Source organism: Anser brachyrhynchus (assembly GCF_964034855.1).
Source record: "Anser brachyrhynchus genome assembly, chromosome: 1".
Taxonomy (NCBI): Eukaryota; Metazoa; Chordata; class Aves; order Anseriformes; family Anatidae; genus Anser; species Anser brachyrhynchus.
Window position 1 is genome coordinate 45066165 of NC_137694.1, and position 25925 is coordinate 45092089.

Sequence of the window (25925 nt, forward strand, 5' to 3'; positions counted from 1 at the left end):
CATTGATTTATATACTGTGTTCCACAGTAGGTTTTCTTTTTATTATTAGTCATTATGCCTTCAGTAACAGCTTCTCATTTTACTATGGCTTCCTAGGAACTGGGAAAAAGTGCTTCCTAGAGTTTAATGTATGAATAATATGGAAATACAGCAAGTGTTTGCTCTGTGTCTCAACATTTGTGCATCTACAACACTGAATATGCTTATGCTGAGCTGAAGAGACAATGTAACTTTAAAGGCAGAGAGAAGAGAGGGCAGAAAATGCAGCAAGGCAGAACAGCCCAGGGTGGCAGAGCTCATATTCAGGCTTCACTGTTCGTAGTTACTGAAGACTGGAAACAAAAAAGTGACCCATTTATGTGAGGAAGCCCTTAAGAGGGATTTGCAAATGAAGAGAATATGAGCTTTAAAAAGCTCAAAAAAGGCTTTATCTTCCCCTACTGGCTTGCAGGAACACAACCATACAACCTCCACATAGATTTTACATTACAATGGTCAATGCAAATGAAAGCTTTATCTCATTTTTTCATATGGATAAAGCTTTTGCTTAGATCTTTTTCTGAACTAATAAATGCCTGAGGTAGAGCTGATTCATGTATTTTGGTTTGGGAAAGATATTTTGATCAGTTCTTCTTCTATACATTTCTGATAAATGAGGACTAATTTCACCAGAATCCCAGTGGTTATGGTTTATCTTAACCATTGGACTGATTCATCCAAGCAATGATTTGATCCAAACTGTGCCAATAAAAAGTTGTGGATCACTCACGGTGGATGGAAGAGCAACCAGAAACAGTCTCAGTCATATATCTCACTGAGCAACTAAAGCCGCATGCAAAAGCACTTTACATGTTAACCAACAGTCAGAATGCAAAGCAGCAGCAGTTTGCAAGCCAGCCCTCTGCACACAGCCAGCTTCTACCTGGCAACATTTGTTAGGTTCAACCCTCTCCTAAAAAACTCACAGAAAAGTTCCCTTCAATTCAGGAAATCTTAGCATTAAGTTACCTGTGTGTGACTTGGTACCATGCAAATGCTAAGTCAAAAGCAACCTATAGCAAATTCTGTTGTTTTATGTTGCTGCTGTGTTTGAAGGCAAACTTCTTACCGGATTTATTATGTATCAGATTTAACTGATATTCAGGTTTTGAAGTTTGATAGAAATCTATCAATCCCTAAACTAATGTATCTCTGGTCAAAACACCTAAATATTCCTGTTACTAGATCTTATTCATATATTATGAAAGGAACCTCTCTTCTACCTAGATCTGATTTGTTATTTTGTGGTTGCTCTCTCACAGTTAAATGATTTAACATCATATGCAAACTCACAGGATTCCAGACAGAAATTATCAGTTATGTAAGGAGGGAAGAGCAAAGCCTATTTCATAAGCTACAGTCAGTCCACCGTGGTTCCCCATATCACCACTACAACCATCTGCAACTGACATCAAAATTCATTGCTGGTCTCATCCTCTGGGACAAGCTATGACAGATTATTATTGCCTTTCTAAGGTTTAATCGCAAAACTTCTTCAGGACCCAGCATTACAATTCAGAGTTCACATGAGCTCACCTTTCCTGCAAACCCTTTCACTTTTACTTCCCTCTCAACAGATTGTGTGTTATTGTTTATTATCATTTATACAGGTCACTCTCACAATGGGAGAGAAAATAATCCTATATTTATTAAAAGTCCATAGACTTTAAAAAAATAGAAGAAAACTGATAAAACTTAAAATCAATAAAGCCTGCCTCCTTGTCTTCTCAAAATTGTTTATTTTTTGAGCATGCAAAAAAGATTCAGCATTTTTGCCCAAATTGCTATTTTCACTGCTGACTTACATAAGATACTCAATACCCATTACATAGTAAAAATGGGCATTAGTTGACACAGTTTAATCTTATCACTGAGTTTAATGCTAAATATATTTTGACAGACAGAGTTAGGTAAATAGATCCCTTCTCTTGGTATAACAGGCAGCAACAGGAAATGAATTGTATTTCACTAAAACTCATTTCTACAATCACATCAGAAATTATCTACTGCAAAAATACATTCCAAAAAAGACAAGTCTTATGCCATAAAGTAAGGGCAGGAGAGGGAAATCAATAAAAACCACTGATTATCTTACTTCCCAAAGCAGTCTTCTGAGATTCCTTCCACCCCAACCTCCCCCCCCCCGGCTTGCTTTAGTGTGCCAAGAGTGAGTACTAGAAAATGGCTGAAAGCAAGAAAAAGGCAAGGGAAACAAAATGGTGCATCAAGGAATTTGATTGGTCAGATTTTGCTGCAGAGTCCAAGTTCCTGAAACAGAGAAAGGAATCTTTCCTGAGAAGAAACATATCAGCAGCTAGCAATAAATAAAAAGAACCTAGAAATCTTATGTATGAGGCTTTGGAAAATATTTATTTCCTCTAAGCAATCCTCCCTTCTTTCTTGTTTATCCGCTTAAGTGAAGCTGAATTGAACTCAATCCAACTGCTTCTTACAGATACAGCTGCGAGTGCAGCATTGCAAAACCGAGACTTGATTTCCTGCAATTCAGAGAGCTTTCTGCTCCATTCATGCATAAAAGGCCTACTGCATTGAAAAAGAAATAAAACACCACGGAAATCCAGAAGGAGTTCTGGAAATAATTTTTTAGGTGCTAAGTCCAAATCTATTGAGTAGGAGGGCAAGGGTTTGTGCAGGTGAGCACAACAGTTAGGGAGAAATATTTTCCTGGAAGGTCTACAAGAGCCACTGAATACAACAGGTGGGTAAGAGTCTGCATTTAATGATATTCTGGACACGATATCAAGTTATGAATCATTAATATTCCATGGGAAAAACACTTTGTGCGCTGAGTGCAGCAAATATTTGGGGGGAACCTAAACATTCCCAGGAAAAAATTGATCCAGGTACACATCCCTAAGCATTCAGACCCAGAACCACGAAGGATGCCTCAAGTGCGTCTCAGAGAAGACATTCTCCAAAAATTTTGGGTAACATTTGGAAACATTACCCGAAACAGGGGTAACGTTTTTCAAAGTTACCCACCCTACGTTCCCACTGCCCTTCACCCAGCTCTGCAGGGAAACATTACATTTATCTCAGGAAAAAAAAAAAAAAAAAATTATGTCCTGAGAAGACCGATGTCGCTCATGATAGGCACATTCAGACTGCGAGTCATAAAGAACTGAAAAAATTACTGACAGAACACCCATCATTAAAGGGCAGAAAGGAAACGTTGCTGCTTCAAAAATAAGAGATCTAAAGAGAAAAAGCATTTGGAAAATGAAACACTCTTGCTACTACCAGAATAACTGTTAGTGGTACCACCAGAAGGTACTACTTGCTGTGTAACAAGGTGTGTTTGCAATTTACTAGCCTCATAACACATTGTTACTAACAAAACAAACAAAAAAAAGCAGTAAATACAAAGTTGCATTAGTGCATTCCTGATTGCTTCTAAGAGCAGACAGTAAAGAAAAAAAAACAAACTAGTTTCACTTTCAGCCTGTGAAAGCCCGCGAAAAGAACTTCTTCATTAATTGTTCAAAAGCAACTTGACTGATAAAATCTACGAAAAGAAGCATTCTTTATCAATGGAAATTTATCGAGTAACTACCACAGCAAGAATTCATCTATAGCAGTTTAGTGTCCTCAACACAGAAAAAACGTGTTTTATGTTGTTTGGCACTTACCAAAAATGCAGGAAAGCGCATCTTCTACTATACAAGAGTAAGAGTTTACAGCTCTTTTTAATGGTCATGTGGTGGCTCTTAAAAGAGCCTTTGGGTTTTCGATAGTCAAAGATCCTTTTACTAGAAGCTTAAGCACGCTCCCCGCGGATGCGGCGGGCGAGCTGGATGTCCTTGGGCATGATGGTGACGCGCTTGGCGTGGATGGCGCACAGGTTGGTGTCCTCGAACAGCCCCACCAGGTAGGCCTCGCTCGCCTCCTGCAGCGCCATCACGGCCGAGCTCTGGAAGCGCAGGTCGGTCTTGAAGTCCTGCGCGATCTCGCGCACCAGCCGCTGGAAGGGCAGCTTGCGGATCAGCAGCTCCGTCGACTTCTGGTAGCGCCGGATCTCGCGCAGCGCCACCGTGCCGGGCCGGTAGCGGTGCGGCTTCTTCACGCCGCCCGTGGCCGGCGCGCTCTTGCGGGCCGCCTTGGTGGCCAGCTGCTTGCGGGGCGCCTTCCCGCCCGTCGACTTACGCGCCGTCTGCTTCGTGCGCGCCATCTCCCCGGAGCAGCCTCCCGGCACTGAAGGACAAGGAGCTTTGGAGAAAGCGGCTGCGGGACCCGCTATTTATAGACCCGTCCGCGCTGTGATTGGCTGGCGGGACGGCGCAGATTCCATTGGTCTGCGGCGGGCGTTTGAAAATCCCGCGCTGCGGGGGGAGGTAACGGCCGCTGCCCGCCCGCAGCCCCCCCGCGCGGCCCCGGCTCTCGCCCCCCGCGGCCCGGCCCCGGCCGCCCCTCACCCCGCGTCCCGTTCACCCCGGGCAGCGCGACAGCCGCGGTCATCGCCGCCTCCGCCCCGCGCAGCCCGGATCCCAGCCCCCGCGTTGAGCCCCCCCGACGCATCCTGCGCGAGCCCCACTTCGATACAGCGCTCGCTGTCGTGGTTGCTTTCCTCAGGCGAAGCCCTTTTTTCACTTCTATCGTTCCCATTTAATTTCAAGCGATGATGGTCCCCTTTGTTCTCCAGCATTTTTATTTTATTTTATTATAGAGACGGGAAAACGATCTGCCACGCACTTGGGGTATCCCCGAGGCTCGTTAAAATGATACTTTTTTTCTCTGCGTTTTGTATATTCATCTCTCCGTGGCGCGACAACCCCCATGAAACAGCGTTGCCTTGCCGAAGGTCGCGCAAACGCGGCGTAATCCCCATGGAGTACCCTAAGTAAACAACCCGCTCGGTGGCGTTCGGCCAAGTCGCCTGGGAAGAGCAGCTGATGTTTAAAGGGGACGGCGGCATTTTATTAGAAATGGTTTATTTCATACCGGAGGGACAGAGACTACCGTGTGTATTTCTATAATTACCAAAATCCAGAGTTGAGATAAATACCTTAATGAGAAGACAGGAGGAATATTTAATAGTTTAGAACTTTTCAGTATGATGTTATCTTTATGGATCTACCCTTTCAAGAGCCCAGTTATGTCACGGACAACACAACCACTAGAAATCCGTTTTTCTCACACGCAAAGCGTATTTTTTTTCCCCTATTAATCAGAACATCCTAATCTGGAAAGCAAAGTTGATACCAAATAGCAGTGCCACTCACCGAAACGAGCAAGTGTGAACCACTCTTTTACTGAAAACGTGGGTGGCTCTGAAAAGAGCCTTTGGGTTAAAAACGGGATCCGCGGCGCTCTACTTGGAGCTGGTGTACTTGGTGACCGCCTTGGTGCCCTCGGAGACGGCGTGCTTGGCCAGCTCGCCGGGCAGCAGGAGCCGCACGGCCGTCTGGATCTCCCGCGAGGTGATGGTCGAGCGCTTGTTGTAGTGCGCCAGGCGCGACGCCTCGCCGGCGATGCGCTCGAAGATGTCGTTGACGAAGGAGTTCATGATGCCCATGGCCTTGGACGAGATGCCCGTGTCGGGGTGCACCTGCTTCAGCACCTTGTACACGTAGATCGAGTAGCTCTCCTTCCTGGTCTTTCTACGCTTCTTGTCACCCTTCTTCTGCGTCTTGGTGACGGCTTTCTTGGAGCCCTTCTTGGGCGCGGGCGCGGACTTGGCTGGTTCCGGCATTTCACGGGTCTGTCACTACCTGTCTACCGCAGGAACGACGTAAATACAATAGCGGCGGCGCCTCTATTTATAGGGGCGGTATGCAAATGAGGCGGCTCAGGATTGTTCTCTCCCATTGGGCGCTCCGGGTCGGTGATGTCAAAGCCATTCACGGCGAGCAATTGGCCTGTGCTGCATCGCTGCCCCCATTGGTCAACTCCGCAATCGCAGCCTCCGCCAATCACAAGTGCCACGGAACCCCAGCAGGAAGGGATAAAAAGGCCGGGTGGAAGCTTTTGCTCTACTCCTTTGGATTTCGCCGCTTCTCTGTTTTGTTCCGGGGGCTCTGCCGATTTCCGAACTTCAGCCGAAGACATGTCTGGGCGCGGGAAGCAGGGCGGGAAGGCGCGGGCCAAGGCCAAGTCGCGCTCGTCGCGGGCCGGGCTGCAGTTCCCCGTGGGCCGCGTGCACCGGCTGCTGCGCAAGGGCAACTACGCGGAGCGGGTGGGCGCCGGCGCCCCGGTGTACCTGGCGGCCGTGCTGGAGTACCTGACGGCCGAGATCCTGGAGCTGGCGGGCAACGCGGCCCGCGACAACAAGAAGACGCGCATCATCCCCCGCCACCTGCAGCTGGCCATCCGCAACGACGAGGAGCTCAACAAGCTGCTGGGCAAGGTCACCATCGCGCAGGGCGGGGTGCTGCCCAACATCCAGGCCGTGCTGCTGCCCAAGAAGACCGACAGCCACAAGGCCAAGGCCAAGTAAAACCGTGCCAACAAACAACCCAAAGGCTCTTTTCAGAGCCACCCACATCTTCCTAAAAAGAGCAGGAACACCTAGGTATAAGTACTGGGATCGCTTGTTTCTTTAGAAACTGATCTTATGTAACTGCAAACTTGTATACATGGGGAGTTCTTCTAAATAGCAATTCTGTATTTAATGAACCAGCTCTGTTCTGCAAATCCCTTCAATTTTATTCTCTAACAAGTTATTTAGTACTACTTCTAAAAATTAATAAAAGTTGGGTGGGGGGGGGGGGGAACATCCCCGAGCTCTGTCCCTGGGCGCGCTGTAAGGTGAAGCCGAGCCCAGCCCGGGCGGGCGCCGCGTGGTTTCCGAGGGGAAAAGCCCCGCGCAGCCCCGGGGGCGGGAGGGGGCGTGGCCGGGTCCGGCCAATCAGGACGGAGCGCGCGACTTTCGAACCCGTGGCGGGAAGGGGCGCTCTGCCTCCCGGGTCGCGCTGGGTTCTTCCCCTCGGCTTTGGTGTGGGTTTTTTTCCTGCTTGGTTTTTTGGCTTGTTTGTTTTCTTTCTGAAATTTATGCTTGCCATGTGCTGCTACTAGGGCTTTCAGGCAACACTGGCAGATCTGTACGTTTCTCACCGGGATGCTATCCCGCAGCTAACACGGGTTTAGCTTCTAAAGGACAGCGTGGGCTGTTAGAGTGCATGATATTGGAAATACAATGGAGGATCACGAGTTCATGCAAAATAGACTAAAGGGTACTTTCCCACACCGCATAAATTCCTATGTACGTTGGGGGATTGTTATGTACCTGTCTGGGCTTAAACTGATGTATCAGCTGTTGTGGGTTTGCTCTTTTCTCTCTCTCTCTTTCTTTTCTCTCTCTCTCTTTCTTTTCTCTCTCTCTCTTTCTTTTCTCTCTCTCTCTTTCTTTTCTCTCTCTCTCTTTCTTTTCTCTCTCTCTCTTTCTTTTCTCTCTCTCTCTTTCTTTTCTCTCTCTCTCTTTCTTTTCTCTCTCTCTCTTTCTTTTCTCTCTCTCTCTTTCTTTTCTCTCTCTCTCTTTCTTTTCTCTCTCTCTCTTTCTTTTCTCTCTCTCTCTTTCTTTTCTCTCTCTCTCTTTCTTTTCTTTCCCCCTCCGACAGCATGGCTGGCTACTAAAGGTGCTCTTAGGTTTATCTGCACGTTTTCTCTTCTGATATCCTTACGTCTTCTTGGGCCATTTCTTGTCTTGGCTGCTTTGGGCCTTGCTGCCTTGGCCAGATTCTTTGCTGCTACTGCCTTCCGTTGTGGCTTGGCAGCTGTACTCACTTAAGGCTCTTGGCCGCTTTCCTGACAGCGGCGGGCGCGGTCTTGGACTCGCTCAGAGAGAGGATTAAAAATGGGAGAGGAAGATAAACAAGCGAAGTCAGCCAGAGGCTGGTATCCGCAGGGAGGAGCCTCTCCGCCATTCGTGCCTCGGGGATTCTGCCCCGCTGAGGCTCTGTGTTTGTCTGGAACAGATATTCATGTATTTTTCTTCCACTGTAATGGACACTGTATGTCCCGCTTTGTCAGGCAGATACAGGCAAAGCAATATATATTTTTTTATACAGTAGTGTTTTATGTGCAAGAAAATAAAGCTGTCCGAAGGAGAGCCTTGGAATGCAAGGTCCGGAAGCTGTGGGAGGCTCTGAGTGAGGCTCCGCTGGGCTGAGTGAGGGCTGGGGGAGGTTTTTCTGTGTTCTCTAAAAGCGCCTCTTGAGAGAGAAAAGGAGGAAAACAGAGTGCTATTCTTTCCAGCGTCCTCCCTCAGGAGGCGGAGGAGCGGGTCACTTGTGGCGATGTGTTAATCTGTGATGCTCTGAAGTGTTGCTTGGAAACATGATGACAACTCCGGGGTTGTTTTGAACCGGTTATTACTTAATTAATGCCCAGTTTTGTTTCGTGATTTTTTTTTACTATTTTTAATCCTGTATTTTTGGAGGAAAAAAAAAGTTAGGTGTGGTTCTCGAAAGTTGGACTTTGAAACCATATTAATTGCAGGACTATAGTTGTGCATAAATTTGAGGTTGGAACTAGGTTTAAAACTTTAAAATCTCTGTTTCTCTATATAGTGTATTAAAAAAAAAAACTGGTGGATGCTTAGTATGGGGGGTGGGAAGCGATAAGATTGACTTGAAGGAGAACATTCATTTGTAGAAAGTGCTGATTGGGCCTTTTGGGGAAAAACAAACAAAATTTTGAAACCGAGGCCTCCTAGATTTAGTTTTTACTTAGGAATCATGGTGTGAGGAGGGATCATTTCTCTCTTTTCAGAATCAATGCTCACACTGAAGTGAGTGACAAGAAAGCCTCTGTTCTGCTTGTCTTGGAAGTTTAGAAAGGAAGGATATTTTTCCCCAAAGATGTTTAAAACATTCCTTGAAAACAGATGTATTCTGACATTCTGCTTTCAAATGACATTTGACTTGGTTGAAATGTAGTCCAAAATAGAATTTTTCTGTTCTCTTCAGTAAAAAATATTTCCACTTAGTTGTCATAATTCACCAACTAATATTTAGTTCTTTGCCTTACCAGCCATGCTTTTACCTCACGCTGGTGTAAATAAACATCATGGCTTTGTTTCATAATACTTTATGACTAATGTTCTGTTTTATGTGCCACCAAAGCACTATCATGGCATTTTACAATCAATAATTACTTATTTAAGGCATACTCCGATCTATGTATCCTAAATGCCCCTATTCTACAGCTAAAACATGACTAGAATGTTTTTGTACAACTACCAGCTATACTTTCTCTTCCTTGTTTTTCTTGGCAATCCGTATTTAAAATGGAAAGGCAATATGTTCTTCTGCCTCATGTTAACATGCTTGGTTTAGATTAATATAATTTTTATCCTTGTACAATAGTTCCATAAAAGTCATGGATACTTTAAATTAGAAGAGAGAAGTGGATGAGAACAGCTATTTATGTATGGGATGACACTTTAAAAAATAATAAAGAAATAAAAAATATTTAGAAAAAAGTCAATTCATATGCAGAATTTCTATTTTATTTGTATCCCTCCCAAAATGTCTTTCCCAGCTATTCAGCCAGCCTAAAGTATTGAACTATTTCTACATAAAAGAGGAAACCTGTTATTTAAGAATGATTCATCACAGGTGTTGGTAGTCATGGGGAGGAAAAAAAAAGAAAGAAAAAAAAAAGACAGCCATAGACATATCTAATCTTTTGACTTTTAAGACATATCTTTATGCTTTAGACAATAAAATATACATAATATACTTTATACATAAGCATGTATAGCATAGCATAGGTGATGCCATCTCTCAGATAGCCTGGCCTCAAAGGGTGTTATTCGATCTGTAGTTACTTTATAGATCCCAGTAGTTACTTCATAGATATTTTTTCCATAAAGATAGTAAGCAAAATGATATCAAAAAAGAAACCATACTCAGTTGCAGAAACATTTACTAGTATGTAGACAAATAAGGAAAGCAATGAAGGAATAAAAGAAAATTCATATTTTGGTTAACTTTACCACAGTGACAATAGTGCATGGAAAAATTCCTCAAATATTCTTTCCTTCAGAAAGATTTATTCATGCTTTTCTTAGCATGTATTTTCTTAGCTTGGTTGCTCTGTAACATGCATTCTTTGTGGATGGCAAAAAGATATAATCCAAATTCCCTTGCTTCTAAACAGTCTTCCATAGTTCTAGAGGAAGGTGTGATTTTTTAATTTTTTTTTCCAGCCTTTCACGAGGAGATGTTGCTTTGGGCTATGCTATTTACTAGGTATGTAGGTAAGTTAGAGAATTCCCCCAGTTCTAACAAAAAATAATGGAATGAATTGTCTGTTGTTGAGGGTAAGTCCATGGAATTGTGTAAACCTCATTTAATGCTATAACCAAGTGACAGTTTATACAAAGAATAAATACTCACACATAGATCTTAGAAGATAGATCATAGAATAAATACTCAATACATAGATCTTTTCATAGATTCCTCTCAAACCGTTCACTCAGATATTTAGCTCCTTTAGTACCTTTCTGCAACCACACATAGCAAATCAAAATATAATCAGGTAGAAATATCTTACAAATCTGGTATAATGCAGAAACTGTCTGAATAATATCATCAGTAGGTTTCTGTTTGTGAGCCCTTGAAAACCAACCTGCTTCGACAGCAAAGGGGATGAAAACAAATTAATTGATATTACTAATTTCTCTGAGATATATGGTACAGGATTGATTGGTAAACAGGAAAGGAAATCATGTGACTTCATTCACTCAGTGATTTCAGTCAGTGCCTCTGAATTCAGGAAATCTGAATGGGAGGATTGGGGTCTGAAAGCCAATTTGTAGCTGCACAAGCACAGCAGGAAATCTGCCTTTGTAGCTAAAAAATAAACGCTCCGAGTGTATCCAACAGTAACACAAAAGGCAGATCGAGGTAATAAAACGCAGCTAACGCATCGTGCGTCTTTCTGTACGCTTGGCATCGTCGCAGGTTCTCCCTAGGATCGCTGTAGCACTGCCGGGCGAGGGGGGGTCGCGGTGCGGGGACCCTGCCCCGGGAGCGAGGACCCGGCCCCGGCCCGCCCCGCGCTGCAGCAATTTCTGGCCAATCCCGCCCGGGCAGGAGCTGCCCGCCCTCCTCCTCCTCTTCCTCCTCCTTCCTCTCCCTCCTTCCCCTCCTGTTCCTTGCCCCCCCGCCGCTCTCCTCCCCGGGTCGTTCTCATCTCAGTCACCTCCCGGCGGGGAAGGCGAGCGCCGAAGGGCGAGGGGGGGCAGCCCCCTTCCTCGCAGCAAAGGGAGCTGTTAAAAGCAGCCCGTGCTTTGAATGCTTCTCGTGTTTCTGGGATCGAGTGTTGGTCTTATTTAAACTGCATTTTCTTTGTATGGCGGCTGCTGCTCTGGGTAAACAGCCAAGGAGCACTCAGGGTTATCACCTTGCCCTGTTACAAAATATTGGTTTGATTCTGCAGCTGAGAGCAAACAACGCACCAATCTGCTCGATAAACTGCTTCTGTAAGGAGTCTGTCGTCGTTACAGCGTTTTCCCCCATGGTCATTCTGTATTAGAAAACTTGAAGTCTGACTGTACAGTGCAGAAACAACCATACCATAACAGACAGGCCATAGTGGAGAATTCTTTTCCTTTCCGGATGGCATTTCTATTAAGAAATAGTAGGAAGAAAGGCACTTCGTTAAGAATTTGACTTTTCAAGTCTGCACTCTGCATGTGAATGATACTGCTCTTTGATACATGGGGAAGAATTTCAGATAGAAACCAACTCCTTCCCTCCTGCTACAGATGCTGCAGCTTTTCTCTGTTTCTTTTACTTGCCCATGTGGTTTGTGAGAGAAACACAGAAATGCCTGCAAGAACCAGCAGGAAGTGTTCACAGTTATGCAAGCAGCTGCATTCTTCGGTATTTATTTCTGTAGAGGGGAGAGATGGATCCATCCTCAACTTTTCACTCACCACGTTCAGCTCTTCCTTCCTTGGAAAAAGACTAGGGAGACAGGGAGTCCATTTGTTCAAGGAAACCTGCAATGCTTAGACAGCTCTTTAGGCCTCTGTAACCTTTTGCTTGTTAACTAACTTTAGATGTTAAAATAGACCTCACTGAAGTTGACAGATTTAACTAATGACATTATAAACAGTAAAGGAGATAAGTAAAACCATCTTCACCCAATAGTAGTCTATGTTCTGAAATTGTCCTAGTCTCAAGTAGGTCCTTGTATGGAAGCCATTTCAGACCCTTAAATCATCTTTATTACATTTCCCAGAACTTTCTTTTCCAATTCCACTACACTTTAAAAAATTATTTTAATTTGATATTGAACAAAAATGTACACAATACCTAAGGTGCATCTATTTTACAAAATGTTACAATGGTACAAAGATACAGTATGCTCTGGTTTGCTCTCTGTTGCTCTTCCAGTGATTCTTGACATTCAAATTATTCTTGTTTTGGTGCTTCTGAGCATTGAACAAATTATTTATTTAGTTACTTGTTACTTGTCTGCAGATGTGACAGGATTTTTTTATTCATCAATAATAAGTGCATGCATACATTTTTTTAAAATATCAAAACTTGTTTCATGCTGTAATAAGTTGTTGCATGCTGTCCCTCCCTATTGCACCTTTACCTTCTGGTTACATGTTACTTCCATGGCAGTAAGCTATCACAAATAAATAAATAAATAAATAAATAAGACAGGCCAGCACAGGTGGTTTTTTTAGCAAGACTTATAAAGCTCTGTCAGAAACGGACCCCATTATTCCTGGGATAGGAGCTGTCATGATCCCCACTGCACAAGGGTTTCTAGTTTCTACGTGGAGGGAAATGACTTTGAACACAGAAGCGGTGGTCTTCAGCACACAGATGCAGGTAGAGCCCAGAGGCAAATGCACACCTGAGAAGAAATGCTGCTCTGCACTTGGATAGGCAGAACCATAGGGAGCTGTCAGTCCAGATGCCAGGTCCAACAGGTTAGTCCACCTGAAGGAAAACAGATATGAGGGCTAAGCTGACCAAAACTTAGACAAACCAGCAATAATCTAGAAGCATATTGAGCTGCCAGGCTCAAACTGCAGGATTCTCCTTTATATTGATGTGTAATCACCAGCTTTGCCGATAGACCTGTCTTCAGTTTCATGGAAGATGACCTGGGCAGAGACTGACATTTTCAATGCTCCACATTTGTGGGGTGAGCTCCTTTCTAATAACAGCTAAACACGTTTCCTCAACACCCCAAGGAGAGTAGATATTCGGAAAAAAAAAAATGTTGAAATTCACATTATTTCAACAGTCTTCCCCTGAAGTGTTGGTTGTCTTTTGCGAAGGTCAGAAGTATTAGTGGGAATGGCAAGGTGTGTGATTGAAAGCTGATGCAGAAGGGAAGAGGAGTGCTATGATCTGCTACGACATACAGGAGCAGAGTTACTGTATCTCTCCTTTCCTGCCCTCTCCCAGCCTGTTTCAACTGTTTTCCCTGGGTGCCTTGCCACATCTGAGAGACAGCTAAAGCCTCTTCCAACTGATGCTGCCTGATCAGGAAGAGGAGAACAGAACTGATTACCCTCCCCATTCTGTGCTGACTAACAGGGAAAGCTGACCTATAAAAATGACGAATAGGTAGTCCATAGCTTAATAACAACTTGTTGGGGTCTATGAGTACCAAACTCCATATGAAAGAACCACCAGAGTGAAGGGTAAACACTGGGCATGGAATACAAGACCAATATGTCACATTAGGAAATATTTAATCCATCCACGAAAGTTTAATACTCCATTTACTGATAGAACTTAATTGGGGAAGATACTAATAATATAAAATAACACTGCTAACTTCTCAAACTTTATGGAAGTCCTGAGAAGAAAGACCCCAGAAAATCTAGAGAATGTGAGAAAAATTATTCAGTCTCATGCTACATGGTTTAACAAAACTGATACAATTTCATTGCTTTTCATAGTACTCTTACACTAGAACAGGAAAATGTGAGAAACACTGAGAAGCCTAGAATTGGCTAATATATGGTTAAGTTCAAGGAAAAGGGATGAAAAAAGACAAAAAGGGAAATGCAAATACAGTATCTGAAAGGAAAAGAGTCATGAAATTAACAAGAAAAACAAACAATTTATGATAAAGATTATAGAAGTGGAGACCCTTTAGGGAAAAACACAGTAAATATATAGATACATACCCAAACGTGGGATATATGGAGACCTTAATACTGTAACTAACCAGGCCTGACAGAGAATAGTATTGGAAAGAAATAAACGGTATGTTGTCAACGTCCAGAATACAAGTTAATCGATGATTTCTCAAGAACACAGGACAATACCCCTAAATGTATATTCCCAGTAAGTATAGCTAGGAAGATAGAGGGCCAAAGTAACACAGCATGTGTGCGCACTCGGGGCCTGGCGGCTCCGCACCGCCGTGCCCTCAGCCGACGGCGCCGCAGCCGCTGCGTGCTGCCAGGGGACCCCCGAGGGAACCCGCGTCACCTGCGGCGGGACAGCCCGAAACGCAGCGCTGCCGGAACCTCTCCGGACCCCTCAATGCAGCAGCAACGACGAAGGGAAGGGCACCGCAGGCCGAAGCTACATCGAGTCAATAACGGGAATTTTTAACCCGAGCGCGCCCGCAGCTCCCCCCGGTCGGGGCCCTTTGTGTGAGCGCCGCGAAATGGCGGCGGTGGCGGAGCGCGGGCGGGGGGAGCGGCGCCGCCGCCGCCGCCATTGGCTGGAATTTGCTGCAGAGCCGCGGCCGCGGGGCCCGGCTCCCCGCCGGCTGCGGGTAACGCAAGGCGGGCACCGGGAGACTGGAACGGGCCGAGCGGCAGAAGGGTCCCCGCCGCGACCGGGCCGGGCCGGGCCGGGCCGAACTGAGCCGAGGCGGCGGCGGCGGGGCCGTCGCGTCCCGGGGCCGCCGCGCGGCGCCCGCCCCCTCTCGCAGGCGCCCCGGGGCGGAGGCGCGGAGGAGAGCCCGCCCCTGCCCTGCCCCGCTGCAGTCCTCAACCAGGTCGGACCGCCGGCAATATAGGCGAGCGCGGGCGGCCGTTCCCGCCACTGGCTGTTGAGGCAGATCGCGGCGGCAGCATGTCTGGGAGAGGCAAGGGCGGGAAGGGGCTCGGCAAGGGGGGCGCCAAGCGGCACCGCAAGGTGCTGCGCGACAACATCCAGGGCATCACCAAGCCGGCCATCCGGCGCCTGGCGCGGCGCGGCGGCGTCAAGCGCATCTCGGGGCTCATCTACGAGGAGACGCGCGGCGTGCTCAAGGTGTTCCTGGAGAACGTGATCCGCGACGCCGTCACCTACACCGAGCACGCCAAGCGCAAGACGGTCACGGCCATGGACGTGGTCTACGCCCTCAAGCGCCAGGGACGCACCCTCTACGGCTTCGGCGGCTAAACTCGTCGTAGGTTAGGACTCGCTTTTACCAAACACAAAGGCTCTTTTCAGAGCCACCCAAGCTTTCAAGAGAAGGGCGTTAATCACTGCTCTAACATGTATTCTTTGTAGTGTCGTGATATACTATATCGGGGAGGAAGGGAGAGTAGTTGGGTTTTCCTGTCTTTGTCCGGGACCATCCCCCCCATCGTCAACGCCCCGGTCTTTATCCCCCCTCCGTTTTAAGCAGCAGGAAAGCTTGCACTCAGGGATGGGGAGCTACCCTTCTTGAACTCTCCAGTAACGAATGCGCGGGGAACGGTTGGAAGGCTTCACTCGAGGGAAAAATTCCTCGGCTCCAGCTCTGTTCTCTACCGGCAGCCGCTTCCCCTCTCCCAACGGTCCGACATGGGGTGGGGGCGGTGAGGGAAGGAAAACCAGGGTGTGGTGGGGCAAGCTCTAGTGTGAGAGCCGTGTCTCTGCTACCGCCTTCAGAGCAGCAGCCTCAAGCGGGAGGCTCAAGAAATGGCGGGGCTCCGTTTCCTCCCGTTGGCTCAGTCCGTTCTCTAGGCGGGGATGCGGGTGGACAAGAAGCGGCCACCATCTCTTGTGGGGCCCCAGGGACAGGGGAGGAAGGAAGAGGCACGCCCTGCGCGAAAGCAGCTTCGCTTACTGCCCTCCTCCCGCTCGCAGCCTGAAAGGATGCCGCTATCCGGGCTCGTCTCCCGCTCTCCCTCCCTTCTCCCCCTCCACCCCCCCCCGGGCGGCTTGAAATAAAGAACCAAGGAGCGCCCTCTACCACACAAGGGGGAGGGGCTCGACCTAAACACAGCTTGCCTTCCACATCCCTCCCAGCGCCTTTATTTCCGACCGCCGGAAAAGAGCCCTTGCACACATCATCGCGCGCCTGCCACGAAAACGGAGATTCAGCTCTCTCTGGTGGGCGTGTGGTGGCTCTTAAAAGAGCCTTTGGGTTTGGTGGTCACGGCGCAGGAGCCTCAGGCGCGCTCCCCGCGGATGCGGCGGGCGAGCTGGATGTCCTTGGGCATGATGGTGACGCGCTTGGCGTGGATGGCGCACAGGTTGGTGTCCTCGAAGAGCCCCACCAGGTAGGCCTCGCTCGCCTCCTGCAGCGCCATCACGGCCGAGCTCTGGAAGCGCAGGTCGGTCTTGAAGTCCTGCGCGATCTCGCGCACCAGCCGCTGGAAGGGCAGCTTGCGGATCAGCAGCTCCGTCGACTTCTGGTAGCGCCGGATCTCGCGCAGCGCCACCGTGCCGGGCCGGTAGCGGTGCGGCTTCTTCACGCCGCCCGTGGCCGGCGCGCTCTTGCGGGCCGCCTTGGTGGCCAGCTGCTTGCGGGGCGCCTTCCCGCCCGTCGACTTACGCGCCGTCTGCTTCGTGCGCGCCATCCCGCAGCGTCCTCCTCAGCGCCTGACAAAGCCGCACAAGGCGAGCAGTGAGGTCCGACCCTCCCGACCCCCTTTTATACCTCTCGCTTCCTCTCCATTGGCTGACGGAAAGGACCGATCTCATTGGGCCATTTTGAAAATCCCGCGTTAACCCTATTGTGTTCCGGCTAATGCTCCTTAATCGTTAAATCCTAGGCTTTGTCTTTTCGTCTTTTGTTCTTTCAGAAACATTTCTTTTAAACTATTTCTCTTTATTATCGGTCACGCTCAAAGTTAAATAATGTTCTAATGTTCCTCATCTAACTTTTGGAAGAAGTCTGCTACCGAAGAGCAGTAAAAATATCCTTACAGAGTAAAGCAGAGGGCGTATATTTATTTATTTACTTATTTTAAACTTTTTTTGCTATATTTATATTGTACAAGCCTTTAAGCAGATAAACACGTAACCTTTTCCAGGTTTACAAGACCTGGTTTTCCAGGTCTTACAGGTTTTCCAGGTTTTACAAGAAATCAATGCTTTTTCATTTCTATATTGAAAAATTGAAGTAATAAATACCTTACTGTCTTCCGTTTTGTTGTTACGGCTAAGAAAGTTTTTCCTAACCAATCGAGTTTTATTTGAATTTTAACAACAAATATTTTTATCCTAGTGCATGGTTCTTGCACTAAATGCATTAGATATTTCCTTGCCATGTACACAAATATACAATAACGACAATTCACACACACAGAAGTAAATATTAGAAAAAGGAAGAAAAAAATCCTTCCTACTAGGCAAGGAAATAGATGTTGAAAAAAGGACGAATGGCTCCGTTTAGAAATGGATGGGACCGAGCACATCTTCACCGCACCGTGAGGCTTGAGAAATGCTCCGAGTTAACCAATCAAATGCATCGCTTGTCGGCCAATCCCAGGCGAGGAGGAGGGGACAGCTGCTATAAATAGGAGCCGGCACGGAGCGCTGTTCCTTTTTCGAAGAAAAGGCTCCAAGATCGGAAATGGCGCGCACGAAGCAGACGGCGCGTAAGTCGACGGGCGGGAAGGCGCCCCGCAAGCAGCTGGCCACCAAGGCGGCCCGCAAGAGCGCGCCGGCCACGGGCGGCGTGAAGAAGCCGCACCGCTACCGGCCCGGCACGGTGGCGCTGCGCGAGATCCGGCGCTACCAGAAGTCGACGGAGCTGCTGATCCGCAAGCTGCCCTTCCAGCGGCTGGTGCGCGAGATCGCGCAGGACTTCAAGACCGACCTGCGCTTCCAGAGCTCGGCCGTGATGGCGCTGCAGGAGGCGAGCGAGGCCTACCTGGTGGGGCTCTTCGAGGACACCAACCTGTGCGCCATCCACGCCAAGCGCGTCACCATCATGCCCAAGGACATCCAGCTCGCCCGCCGCATCCGCGGGGAGCGCGCCTGAGGCTCCTGCGCCGTGACCACCAAACCCAAAGGCTCTTTTAAGAGCCACCACACGCCCACCAGAGAGAGCTGAATCTCCGTTTTCGTGGCAGGCGCGCGATGATGTGTGCAAGGGCTCTTTTCCGGCGGTCGGAAATAAAGGCGCTGGGAGGGATGTGGAAGGCAAGCTGTGTTTAGGTCGAGCCCCTCCCCCTTGTGTGGTAGAGGGCGCTCCTTGGTTCTTTATTTCAAGCCGCCCGGGGGGGGGTGGAGGGGGAGAAGGGAGGGAGAGCGGGAGACGAGCCCGGATAGCGGCATCCTTTCAGGCTGCGAGCGGGAGGAGGGCAGTAAGCGAAGCTGCTTTCGCGCAGGGCGTGCCTCTTCCTTCCTCCCCTGTCCCTGGGGCCCCACAAGAGATGGTGGCCGCTTCTTGTCCACCCGCATCCCCGCCTAGAGAACGGACTGAGCCAACGGGAGGAAACGGAGCCCCGCCATTTCTTGAGCCTCCCGCTTGAGGCTGCTGCTCTGAAGGCGGTAGCAGAGACACGGCTCTCACACTAGAGCTTGCCCCACCACACCCTGGTTTTCCTTCCCTCACCGCCCCCACCCCATGTCGGACCGTTGGGAGAGGGGAAGCGGCTGCCGGTAGAGAACAGAGCTGGAGCCGAGGAATTTTTCCCTCGAGTGAAGCCTTCCAACCGTTCCCCGCGCATTCGTTACTGGAGAATTCAAGAAGGGTAGCTCCCCATCCCTGAGTGCAAGCTTTCCTGCTGCTTAAAACGGAGGGGGGATAAAGACCGGGGCGTTGATGATGGGGGGGATGGTCCCGGATAAAGACAGGAAAACCCAACTACTCTCTCTTCCTCCCCGATATAGTTTATCACGACACTACAAAGAATACATGTTAGAGCAGTGATTAACGCCCTTCTCTTGAAAGCTTGGGTGGCTCTGAAAAGAGCCTTTGTGTTTGGTAAAAGCGAGTCCTAACCTACGACGAGTTTAGCCGCCGAAGCCGTAGAGGGTGCGTCCCTGGCGCTTGAGGGCGTAGACCACGTCCATAGCCGTGACCGTCTTGCGCTTGGCGTGCTCGGTGTAGGTGACGGCGTCGCGGATCACGTTCTCCAGGAACACCTTGAGCACGCCGCGCGTCTCCTCGTAGATGAGCCCCGAGATGCGCTTGACGCCGCCGCGCCGCGCCAGGCGCCGGATGGCCGGCTTGGTGATGCCCTGGATGTTGTCGCGCAGCACCTTGCGGTGCCGCTTGGCGCCCCCCTTGCCGAGCCCCTTCCCGCCCTTGCCCCTGCCAGACATGCTGCCGCCGCGATCTGCCTCAACAGCTAGTGGCGGGAACGGCCGCCCGCGCTCGCCTATATTGCCGGCGGTCCGACCTGGTTGAGGACTGCGGCGGGGCAGGGCAGGGGCGGGCTCTCCTCCGCGCCTCCGCCCCGGGGCGCCTGCGAGAGGGGGCGGGCGCCGCGCGGCGGCCCCGGGACGCGACGGCCCCGCCGCCGCCGCCTCGGCTCAGTTCGGCCCGGCCCGGCCCGGCCCGGTCGCGGCGGGGACCCTTCTGCCGCTCGGCCCGTTCCAGTCTCCCGGTGCCCGCCTTGCGTTACCCGCAGCCGGCGGGGAGCCGGGCCCCGCGGCCGCGGCTCTGCAGCAAATTCCAGCCAATGGCGGCGGCGGCGCCGCTCCCCCCGCCCGCGCTCCGCCACCGCCGCCATTTCGCGGCGCTCACACAAAGGGCCCCGACCGGGGCTAGAAGGCGGGGGAGTGTGTGGGGGGAGGTGCGGCCGCTTTCGGGTTAAAACCTCATCGTTTTCTAAGGAGAGTCGCCTTTTCTTATTTTTATTTTCGGGGTGCGTGTACGTTCTTGTGTGCCTGTGTGTCGGGGAGTTGTCTGCTTTGTATCTGCCACATCTGTGTATGATGAAACTCGGCTCTTGTTTGCTCTTACGGGACTGTTGTGCTGGTGATGGAACAGGTTTGTGTTTGAAGTTAATGTGCCCATGGAAATATCTACATTCCTTCGAAATCTTTTAAGAATGTGTCACTCTTTGCTCACTTTCATGGTCATACTCTTGCCAAATAGCTACACACTGTTGATACATAGTATCGCCAAGTATTCCCTTTGCTTTTTTTCTTCATTTTTGTGCTTTCTGAGCAGAAAGCACAATATATTTTTTAACTGCAGTTATACAGCTGCATTGACAGGGAAGCGCACATGATTTTAAAGATTTGCATCATCTTAATCATTTTTAGAAAACTAAAGTGTTCAAACTTTATTTAACTCTGAAAATGGAGGACAAATTCCCCCCTCCCTCTTCACCTTTTCTGTCATCTTATGTCTTTCAGTGCAGAAATGCTCTAGAAATATGGCTCATCTATTTACTCATTCTTTAAATAGCTATAAGGTCTTTAGATGATAGTGACAGTCAACAGCTAATAAAGATAGAAAACTTGCAGCTATATATGACAACATATAAAAAATATAACACATGATTTATATTTCAATCTGAACATCTAAAACAACCATAGTAACTGTCAATATCCTTAAAAATAGACATCTTAAATGTGTTTCTAAGGTGTTTTGAGCCATTTTGAAATTATATGGAATGTTTGTTCAGAAATGTTTATGAAATGTTGTTCTACTTTTGCTCTTTCAGAACATTGTAATAAAATGTTTTGTGGAGACAAAACCAGAGATTTTAGGGCTACACTGCCACCAGAGTGGCATGTCAGGTTCTGAACTTTCCCCACTTGTTCCTTCTGAGGGGAGTTAGGGGGTGGGAGGGGTGAGCGTTAAAGCTGAGAGCCTGAGCATCACAGAAACAGGTTGAAGCTTCTCTCCTCGCTTCAAAGTTCAGCACAGCAAAACCTCCAGACATCCTGGCTCCCTGTCTTCAGACAGCACTGCTTTGGACATAGGCTGGAAATCTTTGTGCATCCAGAATTCTGCACAGCAGGGTAAAAGGCAAAAAGCAGAACCAGTAACACTCTGGTAAGGTAACAGAATGTTGTGTTGCTGCACCAGAATGTTTCCCGCTATCCTGACAAACCTTGAGAGATGAGTTTTGTTATGGTTTTAGCAGTCTAATCCTTTCTAATCTACCCTTAGCTATGCCAGACAGGTTTCTTCTGTAGGTCTATAAATCAATTTGTCTGATACCAAGAAAGTCTAGGCTTTGAATGGCCCTTAAAGGTTCCAAAAAGAAAAAATATATATCATTTTTATGTACCAAGCTATGTAGCCCTAGTTCCATCCAACCAAAAAATTAATGTCTTTAAAAGTGGTTTATAACAGTAATTAACTCATGAATTAATTAAAATTGTAATTTATAATGTTGCTACATTATATTTTAATTTTAAAAATCATAAATACTCCTTTTCTGAATATATAGAGTACTGCTGTAACACCGAACACTTTTTCTATCATAATGCATATATGTCATCAAATCAGGAATCTTAATATCATAAAATAATTCAGTCTGTTAAAACAACTTTATTTTCCTCTTTTGCAGTGAAGTTAACTCAACAAGAAAGCAGCTTGAATTTCTGATTCATGATAAATTTAAAGCTTAATCCTAAATCCAGGTTTCAATTTTATTACTAGGAATACCTTTGGTTTTGAAACAAATTAGTCCAATATTTATTACAATTCAAAAAAGTCCACGTTCTTTCAATTTACAAATTAAACCAGAGCTTTAATCTCATTTAACATTCTGAAAAATGAGCCATGATGTGAGGGCCACACGTTTCAAACACTACTAACAATGACTATTATTCCAGAGCCTGTATACCTTTTCACGTTGTATTTAATTTATGGTTGTTAAAAATACAGGTTATTAATGAAATATTCAGGTATACTTCTTTTTGAAGAGGAAAAAAAAAAAAGTAGTGAATAACTTGGAAGATATTTTATTTTATTTTATTTTATTTTATTTATTTTATTTTATTTTATTTTATTTTATTTTATTTTATTTTATTTTATTTTATTTTATTTTATTTTATTTTATTTTATTTTATTTTATTTTATTTTATTTTATTTTATTTTATTTATTTTTTTATTTTATTTTATTTTTATTTTTTATTTTTTTTATTTTATTTTTCTCTTCCTGGAGATAACCGATAACCATGGTCTTTGTATCCGCAGACCGACCACTGGGGGCAGCTGGGGGCTGTTCCCAGACGCCCCCCCAGGCGGCGCGCTTCCAGACAGCACAGGACGAGCTCTGCCGTAGAACGATGCGATTGAAAGAGCTGACCGTGATTGGTTGACGGGATTTGAATTATTAACCAATAGCAGCATGGGATTTGCCATGGACCAATTACAAAGGCGTTCGTACGAGGAGAGACGTCACGGGCTCCGTTATCCAATGGAGGCGCAGATAGCTAGAGCCAGCGATTTGCATAGGGCCCCTATAAATAGGAGAGAACTCCCACCAGCCGCCACTCCGAGCCGTGCAGGGACGGGGGAGCATTCACCATGCCTGAGCCGGCCAAGTCAGCGCCCGCGCCTAAGAAGGGCTCCAAGAAAGCCGTCACCAAGACACAGAAGAAGGGCGACAAGAAAAGAAAGAGAGCCCGCAAGGAGAGCTACTCGATCTACGTGTACAAGGTGCTGAAGCAGGTGCACCCGGACACGGGCATCTCGTCCAAGGCCATGGGCATCATGAACTCCTTCGTCAACGACATCTTCGAGCGCATCGCCGGCGAGGCGTCGCGCCTGGCGCACTACAACAAGCGCTCGACCATCACCTCGCGGGAGATCCAGACGGCCGTGCGGCTTCTGCTGCCCGGTGAGCTGGCCAAGCACGCCGTCTCCGAGGGCACCAAGGCGGTCACCAAGTACACCAGCTCCAAGTAGAGCGCCGCGGATCCCATTTTTAACCCAAAGGCTCTTTTCAGAGCCACCAACTTACTCGAGTAAAAGGGCTGCATTGCTGGTTTTCCTGGGAGGTGCACAATAGGCTTTTGAAGTACTTAAGCTCTTAGGATAGGTGAAGTTAACCACTTAATTTTGAAGAGGGAAAGTTCTGAGTGTAGGTAAGGACTAAGCTTCTACTAGACATACTGAATAACATTTGATTAGCTGAAGTAGCTGTACGCTATTGATTTGGGCACCTTATGAAGCAGTTTTCTTGTTTTGCTAGCTCTTCGAACTCAGAGTTCTCAGGGAAGGTCGTAAGTACTTCTTCATTTACATTGTTGCGGTAATTGCTCTACTTTCTAAGGATTTGTACTTTTAAGTGTTACTGCAATTAGGAAATCCTAGTTGATGCTGTAGTTTGCTTTATGTACCCTACAAATGTTCACTCATAAAATAAAAATCCTATTTTTATTTCAGTCACGAATAAGTGTGCAAATCACTTACTGAAACAGGTTTTCCAGCCGTTCCTTTTTACTCCATATGTTACAGCGCGCCCTCCTTACTTCTCCCTCCCCTCTTTACTACCGAAGGGGAGGAATTTTTCATCACCCTTGTTTTACATCCGACAGCGCCCGATCTCGCGCTGCACCTGGCTCGCTCTAGAACAAAGTTCTCGGGGCGAGCTGGGGGCAGGCGGGGCTGCGCGGGACGAGGAGCGCTGCGGGAGGCCAGCCCCGCCCGCCCGCCCCCGGTGCGGTAAGGCCGAGGTTCCCCCCCCCGGGGGGCGGGGCCGCGGCTCCTCCGCGGGGAGGTGGGGGGGGCTCACGGCGGGGCGGGGCCGGCGGGGGGCAGGACCAGGCGGGGCCAATCCCGCCCCAGCGCGGGACTTTTGAACTCCCCCCGGGCTGCCCGGGAAGCGCCGCGCCCCGCCCGGGGGGACCCGCGGCTGCCGCGCTCCGGCTGCGCCCATCGGGGCGGGGCGGGGGCGGAGGGGGGGGAGGCGGGGCCACGACGCTGCTGTCGCGGGGCTCCCGAATTAGACGTCAGGAATCGCTTCCTCTTTAAGGGAGCCCTTATCGGCCGCGCAGGTTGGAGCCGATGCGCCCCAATCCGTGCCCTGTCAAGATTTGTTTCTGCTGCTGCGGCTAGCGTAGCGCTCCAGCTCTTTCTGGGAACAAGTGGGTGGCTCTTAAAAGAGCCTTTGGGTTTATTTAAATGAGTAGACTAATTTCTTCTCAGTCGTTTTACTTCTTTTTGGGCGCTGCCTTCTTAGCTTTGGCTGCCTTAGGCTTGGCCGCCTTGGGCTTGGCAGCTTTGGGCTTCACCGCCTTCGCCTTGGCCGGGCTCTTCGCTGCCTTCTTGGGGCGTCCAGCCTTGGCGGCCTTCTTGGGGCTCTTGGCAGCCTTCTTGGTGGCAGCAGCCGCCGGCTTCTTGGCTTTCTTAGGGCTCTTCTTGACTGCCGCCGCCTTCTTAGGCTTTTTGGCAGCGCTGGCTGGCTTCTTGGCCGCCGGCTTCTTAGGCTTGGCTGCTGGCTTCTTCTTAGTTGTCTTCTCTTTCGTCTCGCCCGGCTTCTTGTTCAGCTTGAAAGACCCGGAGGCGCCGGTGCCCTTGGTCTGCACCAGGGTGCCCTTGCCGACGAGGCTCTTGAGCCCCAGCTTGATGCGGCTGTTGTTCTTCTCCACGTCGTAGCCGCCGGCGGCCAGCGCCTTCTTGAGCGCGGCGAGGGAGAGCCCCTTGCGCTCCTTGGAGGCGGCCACGGCCTTGGTGATCAGCTCGGTGACGCTGGGGCCCGCGGGCTTGCGCGCCTTGGAGCCGCCCGCCGCCTTCTTCGGCTTCTTGCCGGCGGCTTTCGCCCCGGGAGCGGAGACAGCGGGAGCGGCAACAGGCGCGGTCTCCGACATGGTGGCAGCCGTCGTCCACGAATCAGGGGAAACCACTGGGCCTGGAGCAAGTCGGTGGCCTCGTATTTATAGAGAGGAGCCGCGCGGTGATTGGTGCGTTGCAGAGCCCGCCCCGCTGCACGGCAGAAAGGTCCCTTCTCCCCGCTCATTTTGTGTTTCTTAGGAGTCAAAAAAGCGTCTTTTTTCGAGAATTTCTGCCACCGAATCGCCCCAGCTCGCAGCGGCGTGGAAAAGAAAGACTGTTGTTCCCCTGGGCAAAGTTTCCCTTCGAAGAGGCAAAGGGTGAGTTAAAAAAGAGCCGATAAACCCTGAGTCCTGGACCTGGACAGACCTCGGGAGACAGAAACTTTTGTTTTTCCTTCCAAATAAAATCTGCGTCGTGGGCAACTAAATCTCCAGAGTAATTAATTATTATTCTTTAAAGGGTCTTCTCTTAATCTGAACTGAAAACTAGGGATTTGAATGGATATTTTCATCGCAAATTGATTTCAAAGAGGAGGAAGTAACACAGACTCATCTTGAGCACTGAATATGGATTAGAAATTAGCTTCTTTGTCCAAAATCCTTTACCCCTTTAAAAATAATTAAAATAAATTAAATTAGTGCATTATGCAACAAGGCGAGAAGCAGATTAAAGTCTCTTGAAGGACTTTCTCTGCCCCAGAAGGAGATGACTTTTTATAGCATAGCAGCTTGTACTGTGTTGCTCTGTGTGCACAATGCAGACATGGTTCCCTATTGCTGCTTTACAGAAATATTTATTCTTAATAAAGTACGTGGCATCAGAACTTCAAACAGCCAGTTGTTATTAACAATTATAACCGATACCCTGACAATTTATAATTCAGTTTTGTTTTCATTTTGATCCAGTTTGATTGGTGAAAATCTGAGTCATCATTGTCTGGGGAGACACTGCTGCAGATGATTTTCCATTCTTCTGAACTGTAAAACTTTCTCAAGTCGTTCTTTACATCTCTCCTTCCAGAGTAGATGGCTAAA

At 48.2% G+C, this 25925-nt stretch overlaps 9 protein-coding genes across 9 annotated transcripts; 4 read left to right on the forward strand and 5 right to left on the reverse strand.

Moving 5' to 3' along the window:
- Window positions 1–3760: 3760 nt before the first annotated feature.
- Window positions 3761–4276, reverse strand: LOC308196397 (histone H3.2). The gene has a single exon (XM_080595332.1). The coding sequence runs from the start codon at window positions 4226–4228 to the stop codon at window positions 3818–3820; it is 411 nt and encodes a 136-aa protein (XP_080451458.1). The 5' UTR covers window positions 4229–4276; the 3' UTR covers window positions 3761–3817.
- A 695-nt stretch (window positions 4277–4971) lies between these two features.
- On the reverse strand, window positions 4972–5799 carry LOC308196407 (histone H2B 8). Its single transcript, XM_080595352.1, has one exon. It carries the CDS (start codon window positions 5747–5749, stop codon window positions 5369–5371), a length of 381 nt encoding a protein of 126 aa, XP_080451478.1. The 5' UTR covers window positions 5750–5799; the 3' UTR covers window positions 4972–5368.
- Window positions 5800–6028: 229 nt separating this feature from the next.
- LOC308196391 (histone H2A-IV) lies at window positions 6029–6759 on the forward strand. The gene has a single exon (XM_080595300.1). It carries the CDS (start codon window positions 6104–6106, stop codon window positions 6491–6493), a length of 390 nt encoding a protein of 129 aa, XP_080451426.1. The 5' UTR covers window positions 6029–6103; the 3' UTR covers window positions 6494–6759.
- An 8273-nt stretch (window positions 6760–15032) lies between these two features.
- On the forward strand, window positions 15033–15440 carry LOC308196426 (histone H4). Its single transcript, XM_080595388.1, has one exon. The coding sequence runs from the start codon at window positions 15072–15074 to the stop codon at window positions 15381–15383; it is 312 nt and encodes a 103-aa protein (XP_080451514.1). The 5' UTR covers window positions 15033–15071; the 3' UTR covers window positions 15384–15440.
- Window positions 15259–16816, reverse strand: LOC308196398 (histone H3.2). Its single transcript, XM_080595333.1, has one exon. The coding sequence runs from the start codon at window positions 16769–16771 to the stop codon at window positions 16361–16363; it is 411 nt and encodes a 136-aa protein (XP_080451459.1). The 5' UTR covers window positions 16772–16816; the 3' UTR covers window positions 15259–16360.
- A 920-nt stretch (window positions 16817–17736) lies between these two features.
- Window positions 17737–18345, forward strand: LOC308196401 (histone H3.2). The gene has a single exon (XM_080595343.1). The coding sequence runs from the start codon at window positions 17770–17772 to the stop codon at window positions 18178–18180; it is 411 nt and encodes a 136-aa protein (XP_080451469.1). The 5' UTR covers window positions 17737–17769; the 3' UTR covers window positions 18181–18345.
- A 671-nt stretch (window positions 18346–19016) lies between these two features.
- Window positions 19017–19511, reverse strand: LOC308196442 (histone H4). The gene has a single exon (XM_080595408.1). It carries the CDS (start codon window positions 19467–19469, stop codon window positions 19158–19160), a length of 312 nt encoding a protein of 103 aa, XP_080451534.1. The 5' UTR covers window positions 19470–19511; the 3' UTR covers window positions 19017–19157.
- Window positions 19512–22591: 3080 nt separating this feature from the next.
- On the forward strand, window positions 22592–23512 carry LOC308196412 (histone H2B 7-like). The gene has a single exon (XM_080595365.1). The coding sequence runs from the start codon at window positions 22642–22644 to the stop codon at window positions 23020–23022; it is 381 nt and encodes a 126-aa protein (XP_080451491.1). The 5' UTR covers window positions 22592–22641; the 3' UTR covers window positions 23023–23512.
- Window positions 23513–24204: 692 nt separating this feature from the next.
- Window positions 24205–24979, reverse strand: LOC308196383 (histone H1). Its single transcript, XM_080595287.1, has one exon. The coding sequence runs from the start codon at window positions 24924–24926 to the stop codon at window positions 24270–24272; it is 657 nt and encodes a 218-aa protein (XP_080451413.1). The 5' UTR covers window positions 24927–24979; the 3' UTR covers window positions 24205–24269.
- Between the last annotated feature and the right edge of the window lie 946 nt (window positions 24980–25925).

Coding starts and splice junctions, on each gene's coding strand:
- LOC308196397 (XM_080595332.1), bottom strand. CDS start 4,228: ATGGCGCGCACGAAGCAGACGGCGCGTAAGTCGACGGGCGGGAAGGCG.
- LOC308196407 (XM_080595352.1), bottom strand. CDS start 5,749: ATGCCGGAACCAGCCAAGTCCGCGCCCGCGCCCAAGAAGGGCTCCAAG.
- LOC308196391 (XM_080595300.1), top strand. CDS start 6,104: ATGTCTGGGCGCGGGAAGCAGGGCGGGAAGGCGCGGGCCAAGGCCAAG.
- LOC308196426 (XM_080595388.1), top strand. CDS start 15,072: ATGTCTGGGAGAGGCAAGGGCGGGAAGGGGCTCGGCAAGGGGGGCGCC.
- LOC308196398 (XM_080595333.1), bottom strand. CDS start 16,771: ATGGCGCGCACGAAGCAGACGGCGCGTAAGTCGACGGGCGGGAAGGCG.
- LOC308196401 (XM_080595343.1), top strand. CDS start 17,770: ATGGCGCGCACGAAGCAGACGGCGCGTAAGTCGACGGGCGGGAAGGCG.
- LOC308196442 (XM_080595408.1), bottom strand. CDS start 19,469: ATGTCTGGCAGGGGCAAGGGCGGGAAGGGGCTCGGCAAGGGGGGCGCC.
- LOC308196412 (XM_080595365.1), top strand. CDS start 22,642: ATGCCTGAGCCGGCCAAGTCAGCGCCCGCGCCTAAGAAGGGCTCCAAG.
- LOC308196383 (XM_080595287.1), bottom strand. CDS start 24,926: ATGTCGGAGACCGCGCCTGTTGCCGCTCCCGCTGTCTCCGCTCCCGGG.